Source organism: Fundulus heteroclitus, chromosome 2 (assembly GCF_011125445.2).
Source record: "Fundulus heteroclitus isolate FHET01 chromosome 2, MU-UCD_Fhet_4.1, whole genome shotgun sequence".
Taxonomy (NCBI): Eukaryota; Metazoa; Chordata; class Actinopteri; order Cyprinodontiformes; family Fundulidae; genus Fundulus; species Fundulus heteroclitus.
The window spans coordinates 24,690,853-24,705,051 of record NC_046362.1 but is presented as its reverse complement, the minus strand read 5'-3'; the positions used below and the strand labels follow the sequence as shown (position 1 = coordinate 24,705,051).

Here is a 14,199-nt window from a genome sequence, read left to right as displayed (position 1 = left end):
ACCTCTGGTGTTTTTCAGCCTTGGGACGTTATGCGCTGAAGTCTGCCAACGTTATTGGATGGAGCACTTGTGACACACCTAACGCTGTCTTCTGCTGATTCACTTTAAACTACCAAAGTTTGAAGGTCTGGTCCTGGTCAATGTATATTGCACTAACCTCATCTCCCCCAGAAATGAAGTAAGTGATTTGAATTTACAATTTTAAGTAAAATATACTCTCTATTATGATTATTAAAAACCTTTTAATCTGTTTTTATCTCCTAATGACCTAACTCACCAGTTAAACCTTCTGCATAATTTAGTTTCTGCGTGTAAGCTTTTAGAAAAGTAGAATACAAAATAGCCATTCTTGCTAGCACAACTTATAAGTTTACCGAAAATTCTAACAATAGAATATATACATTTAAAATTTGCTGTAATGTATTTTTCAACATTTATTTATTGAGCTGCCTGTTAACTGGGTAGCTTTATTACACTGACATGTGCTTTAGTTCTTATAAGTTAAAGTCATGTATAATAATTAATCTAACTGAGCCCTCAGTTTGGTTTCAATAGTTTTAAAAGAAGATCCCATGAAAGTATGTGCAGAAGATCCACCATGAGTGTGGATTTTGATTTGGATTATGATATTCCATCTTTGTTTAATAGTCCAAGACCTCTTCTTTGTTCTTGCCATTAACAATATGCAATTCAGATATCTAAATATATAAGCCCAATTCTGTTTACATAATGAATGCTTATAATAATGAGGCTTTCCAGAAAAAAAGAAATTGCTCATAAATAACTACAATTGATTAAACTCTCGGTCTATCTTGAATCATCTTTTCCAGGTCTCTTTTTCAAAGTATACTATGTACTGGAATCCCAGTGACACATGTTACCTGGATAGACACAATACATTTTGAATAAATATATATGTATAGCTTGTTCAAATGAAAAATTGTAAACTGTTCGTAAAATGACTTAGCAACAATAAGGAAACACATCGGTTTTACTCACTGTGATGCAGCGCTGAATAATTCCCTCTGAATGTAGCTGTTCTTGCTGTACTTCTTTATATTCATCTGTTCAGACATTCTATCTCATTTGTCTTCAGCTTGAAGGAAGAGGTGCTAATGAGGAGATCTTATTCACTTCCTCACTCAGAGCTAAAAATAATGTGAAGGGAGAGCAAAAAAGGATCATCCAATTTACATTCATCATTTTTTTCCAGTTTGGAGTTTAATTATTTGGTAATGCATCAGGATTTTGATTTAATAAATCCCTTCAGCTGTTTTGTGAAACAAGGAATAGTGCTTAGATGGAGCAAAGCTTTTGGTGCCATTTTTTTTTTTTTTTTTTTTTTTTGCAACTCACTCATTACTTCGAGATTAACAGACGTAAGTAGGACTGCTTCCTCTGTGTGCCAGTATGTTGACCAGGTGGTCTTCCTATAGTCTAGTTTTCACACACAAAGCTGGAGGAAGATTGTGTAAGTGTGTAATCGTGAGTGCGTTGGGGTCAAGTGGAGTTATTAGTGACCTCTTACATAACAACAACACCATTAAACATGCTTTTGTTGTTAGATATTTATCAAAAGGTAGTCTATCAGCCATAATAAAGAAACAAAACTTATTTTATTTTTTTACCAGAAAGGTTAATCACAGATATTTTGGTTATGAATTTAAAAGTAATAATGGGTTGAGACAGTTATTGGGTTCCCTAGCTTTTCCTGGGAACAGAGTTTTACCCCAGAAAATGCCTTTGGAAAAGAGAAGTCACTGGCTTTTTGGGAAAACTAACAATCCAATTGTTTTTGGCTTAACGAACAGGTAAAAGGTTTCACGAGTTACATGAAGTTTGAAATACCCTTTAATCTGTATGAAATAGTTTTGATCTGCTTTTGTAACAGACTCCTGTAGTCCAGCCTGATGAGAAGTCTGTCAACAACAGTGGGAACCTTGTGAAAAACTTCCTGTCTTACTTCAAAATAAGAGTCCCCAACAGGGTGTCACGCAATCTCCTTCCTAACAACTTAAACCAGATGAAGCTGCTGACAACAATTGGAAAGTGCTGCATGAGAAGTTGTGTGGCATTTTAATATTCTGAAATCTCTTGCCGTGTCATTGCATTCCTAATATGATTCATTGTTGTGAATTTTTGTGTATTTTATGCTTTTAGTCTATCTGATTTGTTCAGTTTTTTTTAAAAGAGCTGAACTTAAAAAATGGATGGATGGATGGATGGATGAAGTGTATTCACTATTCAAAAGACATCTATGATGAGCTGTTATTAAAGAGACATGATTTGACTGAATGCCTAACACAACGTCAGAAATGGCAGCAATTTTCCAAGCAGCATCCTCTTGTCAGCTCCCATCTGTTGGATGCTATAATAACCATGAACAGTGTTGAAGTGACAGCTTGGCAACACTTGAATGCTTCACATGTTTTTGTTACACTCTGCTTTCTTTCTTTTTTCATATTTTGTTTTTACTCTGTAGGGTTTCTAAAGACAGTGATAACTCTAAAATCCTACAGTCTGCATAGTTATCACTGTGAAATACACAGTCAAAACGAGGCACTGCACATCTAATAATTATGTTTTTAACTGTGAATCCTGTGGGCCATTATATTATTATTTTTGAGTTAAAAAGCTCTTTCTGTTTTGTTTTGTATTTTTTTGTTTGTCACAGTGCCAACAGCATGCCCAAACAAGTGGAGGTGAGGATGCACGAGAGTCACCTGGAGCCCATTGAGGCGAGGCCTCGGTCCAAATGTGCCCAAATCTGCTCCAAAATGTTCAAGAACCTTCTGCTCACGCTCACTGTCCTCGGTAAGTAAGCCCGTTCTCCTTTTTTCTCCGGGGCGTACGACAAAAAGCTGTGCTCTGTTAACTCAGAGCTCATTTCTGCAGCTAGCTTGTAACGTGGGGAGGAGATGCCATCTGTGCTCGGTGTACCAGACAGTACCATGACTGCGTGTTCTGACCTTCTGCAGCACTGTGCCACCTGTTGCTATCAAAAGCTCGTTCCCACACACTAGTCACCCAAACAACCTATGGTGGTGCATGCAAAGTACTGTGATTACAGCTGTAGCTCTTTGTGTTAGAGGGGGGAGAATTAATAAACAGAAACAGCTGGACACTGAAGATGGAGTTGCTGAAGAGATCTTTAATTTGTTGTTGTTTTTTTAACCAGCATATCTGTTTTTATGTCTTATCATGGCTGACACTTCCCAATTCTAACGTTTTGGGAAAAACCTCCCTGTTCGTATGTTAAACAATTTAACTATGGACTGTCCAATTTATGTTGACACCAACTTTCCTAAAGTGAGGCAGCAGGATCATTGAGCTCCTGTCCCATCGCAGATAAGGGCCTGAAAGAGAAGTAAAAGATTGGCCAATGAGAGAGCAAGGGAGAAAAGAGCAATCCAAAAACACTGACTATATAGAATCCACCGGATGTTGCCAGCGCCAGGAGGTGGCTGGTGCTTTTTTTTACTGGGAGTCGACCGACAGTCACGCAGACACAGAGGCCAGCAGCTGGCTCTGGTCAGACCAGATGGACGGCAATTTTACCTTCTGCCAATAAATATGTGGACAGAGAATGACTGCTGAGGCAGATTAACAGATCATCAAGTGTGGGCACCTATATATGTAAAGGATAATGCCCTTGGAGGTGTCCATTATCAGAAATGAATACACCACGCAAAAGCGTGAACCGTCCTCGGCTTGGCGTCCCTTGATTTCTGACAATGGACACCTCGAAGGGCGTTATCCTGCTTAAACCATGGTCACTTATGAAATAAATAAGCATTAAATCAGTTATTAATACTTTTTATACCATTAAAATTGTAAGTTTTTCACAAGAAGCAACTGTATTTCCGTTACCAGCTAACCAGCGCAATAATTTACTACAATCAGGCTGTTTGACCGGAACTTTTTTATAGGTGTCCTATAACACCTTTTAACGGACACCCTTGAGCCAATCAGAATCGAGTATTCACCCAAACCATGGTACAAAGAAAGTTATCTGTCAGCCATCTCAGCTTCCAGCATGCTTGTTTAAGCATTCAGTTGTGTGTCATTATCACAATGCCCGAGGAGGAAAGAAAGGCAATATTTTGACATAAGACACATTCAAATGCCAAATAAACTCATGATCATGGTTGTCAGACAAATGTCCACTGTTATAGATAGAGGACATTGTTCTGAATAAATCAATATATAAAATAAAAAAAATAAAAACTTTCCAATCTTCAGTTGAAGCTAGATGTTTACATACACTCTATGAATAGATCTTTTTTCCTCACTGTTTGACAGGAAATAAGACTAAACCTTTTCTGGTCAGTTAGAATTACTGACATTTTTGCTGTTTGTTAATTGCCAGAATAAAGAGTGACAGAGTGTGTTATTTTTTTCTTATTCAAAGTTTCCTTTATTATTTGGTAGAATTGCCTGTTTAAACTCCCTGATACTTGACACCAATTTTTGGGTATTCTTCCATAAGATTTTCATTTGCAAGACTTTTGGCCCATTTCTCCGGGTGTAAACGAGTCATGTTGGCAGTCCGCCTTGGTCACACACACCTTTTCAGCTCACAGATTTCCTAAGGGACTTTGTGTTGTCTGCTCCAAATCCTCATTTTGTTGTCCTCAAGCTACTTTGTAACTCATTTGATCATATGCTAAGGATCACTAGCCATTTGGAATACGCAAAAAAAAAAAAAAAAAAAATCAAGCTTCAACTTCTTGGGATTTTTCTTTATATAATGTTCTTCATGACGCCATCCCGTTTTTGAAGGGCACCAGTCCCTCCTGCAGCAAAACACTGACACAATATGATACAGGCTCTCATGCGCTCCATCGTGGATGGGACACTTGAATTGTAGCTTCATTTGTCTACAGCAGGGGTCACCAAGATGGTGCGCACGGGCACCAGGTAGCCCCCAAGGACCATATATGGTACCCTCAAGCCTGTTCAGAAAAATAGCAAAACCCTCAAGTGAGCATCATTTAAAATGCTATTTTATTCAGTTGCTCTTCCTTTTTACTCACACTTGTATTTACATAGATTTAAAAGCGTTAACTCATGTTTATATTACATGAAGTTAAGGTGAGCTCTGACTCTTTAGTTCAAAGGTCAGTACAGGTAGCCCTTCGTATGACACGCTACCAATGAAGTAGCTCTCAGTTTCAAAAAGGTTAGTGACCACTGGAGTTTTGTGTTGCTTTTTGTAAAGGCCTTTGCCCCCAAAGTTCATGTTTAAACTGTAAGCTTGCATTTTATGTTTCTTTTGGAATAATGGCTTCTTCCTCTGTTGAGAGAGTAATGCTACTCTCTCAACAGCTGCTACGTCTTTTGCTTTTTTTCTGGAGTTGATATGTAGGTACATCTCACCCGAAAACACATGTCAGAACTGTGCTCTTCATAAACAGTATATTGGCTAAACATTCCTACTGTGTTTATACGGTTACACATATTTAAATTGAACCAAAAGGTGAACCAGACATTGTTTTTATTTCGCAAATCTCTTTCTGATATCTTGGCAAATTTCTCAAAGGAAAGCAGTATGTTATTGTGAACTAACCAGAGTACGGTAAGCTAAAAAATGCAATAAAATCTCAGATGTTTACAAAATAATGTCTTCATCAAAGTCTCTGTAAAATGGTGCATAGGCATTGTAATCTTAGTGTATGTAATACTCTAAATTTAGAAATATGATAATAGTAAATTCTCAAAATAAATCCTCTCTCATTATTTTAGTTTATACTAATAGGAGATAATGTTGTTCATCCTAACTGACCCAAAACAGAAAAAGTTTAGCGGCCTGATTTAATTGCAGAGAGAGAAAACGGTTGTGTTTTTACACGGGGTATGTAAACATCGGGTTCTGATTGAATGAAACATCTGTAGAGCTACAACCACACAGGGCACCATTGGCTTGTTAACTGTCGAATATCTTGACAGTCTAGCTGAAACAATAAAGTATGGCTGGTTTCCGAGGGTTCCCGGGAGAAGCTTTGTCTGCCGTTCAAGAATGTTGAAGCACAGCTGTGGATTGCAGTGTTGCCTCTGAGCAAGTCACAGGAAGACTGTTAAAAAACCGTTTTCATCACAGATGAGTGCAGTGGGGGTGATTTCCGTCCATTCTGCAAATAAAACACTAGCCTGTTTAATGTGTATTCTCTGAAAATCGAAAATTCAATGTTAAAAAAGTCCATAAACTGTTAGATTTTCTGTGATTACAGATTTCAAATCAGGAAACATGACAATATGATATGGTGACTCTTCCAAATAAATCTGATGTTGGTTGGTTTTGATTTTATCCTCACAGCTGACTGTGCTTGTTAATTAATTAATGCCTCTTAATTAACCCCTTCATGGTGGCTTGGGAAGGAGGGAGTCATAACTGAGATGTCTTGAAAGATAAAGAACCACAGCAGCAATGAACACTGACTAGGAATGATATGAATCATTAAAAGAAATATTCTAGCTATTTCCCCACTGGGACATTGTCTTTCCTTGCTTGATTATTTAAGTTATTCTCATGCCTGCTTTCACTCTAGGTGTGATCCTGGGAGCTGTATCAGGGATGTTGCTGCGTGTTGCTTCCCCGATTCACCCAGATATTGTCATGGTGATCTCCTTTCCTGGAGATATCCTGATGAGGATGCTGAAGATGTTGATCCTGCCTCTTATTATCTCCAGTTTAATCACAGGTGCAGTCTGAACTATCATCACAGTCACAAACATGTACATTCTTAAACCCTCCAGAGAAACAATGTTATAGAGTGGATGCCTTCCCTCCCTCTCCCCTCTTAGTTTTCTCTGTTGTAGAACAACTGTAACACATTGGATTGTGATCACATAATCACCAAATAGTATTTGATTTGATCACTTTTCCCAAAAGAATTGTGCATCAGCATTTGCGTCCGACTAGAAATGACCAGGTCAACACATTCCTTGTGTCCGGTGTGCAGGTCTAGCTGGTCTGGATGCCAAATCTAGCGGTCGCCTGGGCACCAGAGCTATGGTGTACTACATGTCCACCACCATTATCGCTGCTATCCTGGGTGTCATCCTGGTGCTAGTCATCCACCCCGGTAACCCCAAACTAAAGGAGAACCTGGGCGAGGGTGAGAAGAATGATGACGTGTCCAGCTTGGATGCCTTCTTCGATCTGATAAGGAACCTCTTCCCAGAGAACCTGGTGCAGGCCTGCTTCCAACAGGTAACACGTGATAGTATGCTTGTGAGGTTGGTTCATATTTACATATGGGTCCATTCTAACTGAGGATTTGCCATTTTTAATAAAATAAAATATTGTTGTAAACTAGAAGACCTCCCTAGATTTTTGTGACATTTCTGAATGTGCACACCAAAAGTACCTAAAACACAACTCTAAATGTAATTTCGATTTAAAATATCAGATTGTTCTCATTACATATTTCAAAAACCCAATAGGGGGTCCTGATTGTTTTTTATTTTCAGTAACTTGTGAGAAGAGAATTTTGTCACTAATTGAAGTGTTTTTTATTTATTTATTTATTTTTTTTTCAGATCCAAACAGTCACAAAGAAAATTGAGGTGGTTGTTGAGGAGGATGTCAACGTCACCACTGTGGAGGGCCTGGTGGCTAACATTACCAAGGAGCCTCAGTACATCATCAAAAAGTCACTTCAGTTCAAAAGTGGCATGAATGTTCTGGGTATGCAACACTGGAGCCTCGTATTGAATTGAAAAGATTTCCACTGTTGAAACTTTGCATCAAATTAATGCTAAAGCCATCACGTTAACATGCCAGCCATGTTAGCGTGATGCTAAATAAAGCTAAACATTCAAGTGTGCCAACACTTGCTGATGGGCAAAGAGCACCAAGCTACATGTGATGGATGTTTAAATTTCTGTTTTCATCAACTAGAACAAGTCAGCTTATCGAATTCATTTCTTGTTCTCGGCATTGTAAATATCTTTAATATGTTTCAAGTGAAATTGTTAAGATATTTAGGTTTAGGCTTGCTGCCTTCATCCCGCTGAAGTCAGCTCACCCTCCATTGCTCCTATTCGAGGTCTGATGCATTCATACTTTTCTGCCGCAGGTATGATTGGTTTCTTTATTGCATTTGGCATCTGCATGGGCAAGATGGGAGACAAGGCCAGACTCATGATCGAATTCTTCAATATCCTCAATGAGATTGTGATGAAACTTGTCATCTTGATCATGTGGTTAGTAGCACTCATGAATTTATTTGACCCATTTCCAAACCCATTTCACAGGGCCCTGAAAAAAATATTTGTATCAATTCAACTTTTTCACATTCTCTCACGTGTCAACCACAAACTTTAATGTGTTCTATTGGGTTTTTACGTGACAGACCGATAGACAAGCAGCACATTATTGTGACCAGCAAGCAATGGTTTTCAAAATCTTACAGAACGACACCTGAAAAGTATGACATGCATTTGCATTCAGCCCTCCTGGGTCAGTATTTTGTGGAGACATATTTTTCAGAAACATACCCTAAAGACAGTCCTCTGTGTAGTGAAAGGTAGTAGTGCTTTACAGACTACAGACAAAAATGTCAATGTCCAAAATAACTTAAGGTCTGTTATATTCAATGGAGACCATGGTTGAACATTAATTTTCAAGACTAATGGACTATAGTTCTGAAGTTTGACCGGGCCTTTCAAACACTTGGGTGCATTTTGAGCCCAACTACAGTATTTCATTGTAGGTCTTGCTTTATGTTTAGGATGTTCAAATCCACTAATTATGTAAAAGTGTGGATTTATCACAAAGGTGAAATCAGAGTACAGTTCTTCCATATATTTGCCTTTTCCCCTGCATGGCTTTCTCCAACAGCAAATTTTCCATAAAATATAGATTTATGGAATGCATGGCCTGTAGTTGTCACCATCAACAGGTTCGTCCACTTAAGCTGTAGATCTCAGCAGCTATCGTACATTTATTACATCCATCCATCCACCCATTATCCATACTTGCTTGTCCATGGAGGGTAGGGAGGTGTCACTTAGCACAAATCCCCATCCACAGACACACTGACTTAACAGGGAGGTTTTTAGAGTGTGGGAGGAAGCTGGAGTACCCGGAGAGAACGCACACATGCACACGGAGAACATGTAAACTCCATGCAGAAAAACCCCAGGCTGGGGCTCAAACCCAGGACATTGCTGCTGCAAGGCAACAGTGCTACCCACCATTCCACTGTACACATACAATTCCAATAAAATACAAAAACAAAAGTTTGTGGTTGTAACATTACACAATGTGGAAAGGTGCATGAGCAAACTTATTCATTTTCTGTTGTTTTGAAAGCAAATCATTTAAAGGCTATTACAGCATAATCAGAGGGCTCATACAACTTGCTTTTGATTTTTACTTTCCTTTTAAATGCAACGTAATAAGAAATTTGTATCTCACCTCATCAGGTACTCTCCCTTTGGTATCGCCTGTCTGATTTGCGGCAAGATCATCTCCATTAAGGACTTGGAGGTGGTGGCCAGGCAGCTTGGCATGTATATGGTGACCGTGATAGTTGGCCTGATCATCCACGGAGCGATCTTCCTGCCTAGCATTTACTTTGTCATAACAAGGAAAAACCCCTTCACCTTTTTCTTGGGAATCTTCCAGGCCTGGATCACTGCTCTGGGGACAGCTTCAAGGTTAGCATGATTAAGAATTCATGTGTAGTTTTTGTTTTGTTTTTTTAAATGATTTGCCTGAGGTTATGGGATGTAGTATAACTCTGATACTTCCTTCTTTTATCTCCAGTGCTGGTACTCTGCCTGTCACCTTCCGCTGCCTGGAGGAGAATTTGGGAATTGACAAAAGAGTCACCCGTTTTGTGCTCCCAGTAGGGGCCACCATCAATATGGATGGAACTGCTCTTTATGAGGCTGTAGCGGCCATCTTTATTGCCCAGATGAATGGTGTTCATCTTGACCCTGGCCAGATTGTCACAGTCAGGTGAGAAAAACGCTCCTTTTCACTTGAATATACTTAATTTGATTCATTGTTCAAAGCTAAAAGCCGACAGTTTGTGAATTAAAACATACCTACGTTTCTGATCAAGCAAAAGATTACAGAAATAAAATAGGTTTGAGCTGTAGTCAGAGCCTATTTTATTAGCCAACACTCAGCAGAAGCTCAGAGTTATTTACCAGTAAACTGTAAAATGTGTGTGTGGTTCAAAGCAACTGTTTTAGATAAAAATTTTAGAGGGAAACAAATAAACCAGCATGAAGAAGCAGCGACAGTGTCAAGCTTCACGCCAGGCAGGAAGACAAACAGCGGGCACATGCTCTATTTCATCAATCTTTGCCAAAAGGCTCTTCTCATAATAGAGTGAGTTGAAGATAGATGACCCTCATGCTGACACTTTTATGGCACATAAATCAGTGAAGCCTCAAATTAAACATTGCATCTCTCAGATTCTGGATACAAATCTGGTTCACTTCAGGCCCCGCTCTTTATGCCGGCTAAGGAGAGTATGAATAGAAATCCAGTGCTTTGAAAAAGTCCCCCCCCCCCTCCCTTGCAGATTTCTTCTGCTTTAGCGTTTTGGTCACATTTATATGATTCAGATCATGAAATATAACCTGAGCAAGGACAAAACGCAGTGAGGAAAAGTGGGGAAAATGCCATTCAAACCAACCTGCGTGTATTTGACACAGTTATTGCCTCCCAAAGACTATCGGGATGTTCTTTAGACTCATGAGACAAAAGTAAAACTTTTAGGAAGACATGCCTCTGGTTACATCCAGAATAAAACTGACATTTCATTGAAATAAAAGCCATGGTATGACCTTGGACAGGTTGTCCTGCTTGACGACCCTCCAGTGTGGCTGAAATATGTGAAGAAAAGTGGACCAGAAGCAGAAAAAAAACTGAGGAAATCTATGAGGGGACAATATTTCTTTTTAAATGGTTTTAGTTAAGTGTAGTTTTTATAAATCTGAATAAGTCAATTTGTTATTTTTTCAGTTTGACAGCCACCCTGGCCAGTGTCGGAGCAGCCAGTATTCCCAGTGCTGGCCTGGTGACTATGCTGTTGATCCTCACTGCTGTCGGCTTGCCAACCCAGGATATCAGTTTGCTGGTTGCTGTTGACTGGCTGTTGTGAGTCTAATAAAAAAAAAAGCATATATTGTGGTAACATTTTAGTTGTTTTTTTTTTTTTTGGCAAATACATTTAGAATGTTTTTGTAAACTCGGTTTCTCTCTCCTCAGGGATCGATTCAGGACCTCGGTGAATGTGGTGGGCGACTCCTACGGTGCAGGGATTGTGTATCATATGTCCAAAGCCGAGCTGGATGAGCTGGACGCACACATGGCTAAGTCGGACGACATCGAAATGATGACAAAGACCCAGTCCTATTACGACGACATGAAGAACCACCACGAAAACAATTCCAACCAGTGCGTCTTAACCGCAGCTGCTTCCACAGCTGATAGTGCCAATGCTAACACTTCTGTCTTAGTAGATGAATGCAAGGTACAATTAACGCTTTCAGACATAGAGACTTCTATATAACCCTCTGCTGTTGCATGCTCACCCTGCCGCTTTGCTTCGTTTCTGCTTGCTTCACACCGAACCTTTGTAAGCAGCAATGTAATTGCACACACTGCTCGCAAGTGAACTGAGTGTATGCGCAGTGTGTATTTATTCTTCTGGAACAGCCGCTTTTGTGTTTGCCGATCATTCAAAATTTAAAGCTGGGTTCAAAACATGGTTGACTTGCTTGCTTAGATAAAGACATATGAGCTATCCCCCTAAGATGACTTATGGGCCAGAGCGTGATCTTCCTCCATATAACTCTAAGAAATTATTTAGCAGTTTCACATCCATCATAAGTTCATAATAGCTCAGCAAAAACAATATAACTTAGTTAAACTAAAACATTTCTATAAATATTTTAGATCCAATTTTCCTTTCATTCAACGTAACATCCAGTGGGTTTACTGCACTTCGTCTTGTGTTGTGACTGATCATAAATGTTTAAAACATTTGAGACTCATTTACCCTCGGATTTAGAATGCAGCGACGGGAAGTTTTGCATAATTAGCGGTTCATATATTACCAATGCACACATTCCGATTTTACAACGAGTGATTTGTTTTCCTTCAGGGCTCAAGCGCGCTAACACCATCTTTTTCCTGCCAACTGTGAGAACTATGCAGCAAAATAAAAAGCCGCAGTTAAGTTAAATTTAAAACAGGTGACAGGTTGAATCTCTTCTTTACCTTTATACTGTTAATTGAGGGCTTAGATTACTAGTTTCCAGACACACTTGCATACCCGGCCAAAACATTTTTGATGATGATACTTTTCATTTATTAAAAGATGAAGGGAGCTGCTAAGCAACACTGTCAACCAGTAAAAAGCTATAACCTCCTTTCAGTGTCCATACATCAATGCATATTTGTATGTATATATATATATATATATATATATATATATATATATATATATATATATATACACACATATATATTCAGATTCAGACAGAATGTATATATTATATATATATACATACATACATACATACAAATATGTGTTGTGTGCATTGTGTGTGTGTGTTATAGACATATACATGTATATAAATGTATATATAACACAAAGGCTCGCTACTTCCAGGATTTATGCTTTTTTAATCTGTTTTGTGTTTTGTTTTGATATACATACCATGACTCACATTGCTTTTCTAACCCTGCACACTGCTGTAGATAATAAAAAGCATCATACGCATGTCCTTTTATCTTGTTTAAAGTGGTGTGTATATTTTGTATGAATAATTAATATTCATTTTTTTTATTCCATCTCATATTTATTTATCTATCTCTTTGCAGAATTATCTTTTTTCATAAATGTGTGATTTGTTTCATTTCCATAATCAAGATAATTGTTGATTTTCCAAAAGTTCCCATAACCTTCTATGATTTCGGCTTCCTGTAACAAAATACAGTCCTGAAAGCCTTGCTTTATTTGCCAAATCTTTATCAAAGTACAAAATATTGGTCCAGACCAAACAGGCGCAACAAAAGGATTTTCCTGGTGTGAGTACACCATTAATCAATGAGGAAAAACAAGTTAGCAAGTTAAGCAAGGAATCTATTTATTTATCTATTTATTTATTTATTTATTTATTTGCTTTGTCAACCTTCAATCCATTAGTTTTAAAATATTTATTCTATCATGTGATGATGAACTGTTGTAGTTGTTGCATATAAAGGGATAGTTCAGAAATTTTGAAGTTATATCAAAAGGTTATAAGCAGCTCATATCTTGTCGGCATTGGCTAACTCACTGAGTCTCCATTTAGCATAGATCCCAGTCTGGTGGTCATGAAAGCTGAAGCTAATATCTAGTCTGAGAGGGGATTTCTACCATCTTAAAAGAAATATATCTTACGGGTTTTATGCAAACACTATTTTATGAACTTTCAAATCCCTGTGATGTTTGCTTTGGGCGGCTATTTGCACAGAAGTAAAAAAAAAAAAGAAAAGCTTCACAAATGATCTTCCTGAGAGAAACAAGTGCTAAGAACGTAACATGTAACGAACATCGTTTCTGGTAGAGTAGCTGTCTGACATAAAAATAAAATGGAGCAAAAAGCAAAGCCTATTACGCTTCTAAGGAACACTATTTTACATATTTTGTAACTGTTTAATAGTTACTCTGACAAAAACCTATTTTATGTTGTGCTCTTAAAATGTTTCCCACTTGAAGATCATTTGTGGTGCTCCAACTTCTCCCTCCGCTGTGTAAATAATGACCAAATGCAAATTAAAGGTTTGTTAAAAAAAAAAAAATAGAAATTAAGCATCCAAATAAAACACTCTGACAATTTGAGACCAAAGTTTTTTTTTTAACACTGTGATGTCCACTTTGGTCTTTTGCCACTCCCGGACTAGCTGTTAGCTTCGACCTGAAGGATTTACCACTCTGGATGTATCCTGAATGGAGAAACAGAGAGAGCTATCTGCTGCAGAAACATTAACTGCATTTCCTTTAACAGAACCTCAAGATGTTCTAAACCGCCCTTTGATTGTGAGGTGACTTGTGTTTGTTGTAACCTGTGCCATGGATGAGCTGCTTAGATCTTACTGCTGACTGCTTGCAGGTAACCTCAGCCGCTAACGGTTCTGCTGCGGAGTGCACGCTTGTTGAGGAGGAACCATGGAAACATGAATAA

The 14,199-nt window shown here is 38.4% G+C and overlaps 1 protein-coding gene across 1 annotated transcript; it reads left to right on the top strand.

The window, feature by feature from the left end:
• The first annotated feature begins 140 nt into the window (after positions 1 to 140).
• On the top strand, positions 141 to 14,199 carry slc1a2b (solute carrier family 1 member 2b). Its single transcript, XM_021310995.2, has 11 exons — positions 141 to 178; positions 2,675 to 2,814; positions 6,549 to 6,701; positions 6,963 to 7,213; positions 7,543 to 7,690; positions 8,082 to 8,208; positions 9,433 to 9,666; positions 9,776 to 9,970; positions 10,988 to 11,122; positions 11,234 to 11,498; positions 14,128 to 14,199. The coding sequence occupies exons 1-11, from the start codon at positions 141 to 143 to the stop codon at positions 14,197 to 14,199; spliced, it is 1,758 nt and encodes a 585-aa protein (XP_021166670.2).

Coding starts and splice junctions, on each gene's coding strand:
- slc1a2b (XM_021310995.2), top strand. CDS start 141: ATGTATATTGCACTAACCTCATCTCCCCCAGAAATGAA. Junction 2,815..6,548: donor GCTCACGCTCACTGTCCTCG/GTAAGTAAGCCC, acceptor CTTTCACTCTAG/GTGTGATCCTGGGAGCTGTA. Junction 11,123..11,233: donor GTTGCTGTTGACTGGCTGTT/GTGAGTCTAATA, acceptor CTCTCTCCTCAG/GGATCGATTCAGGACCTCGG.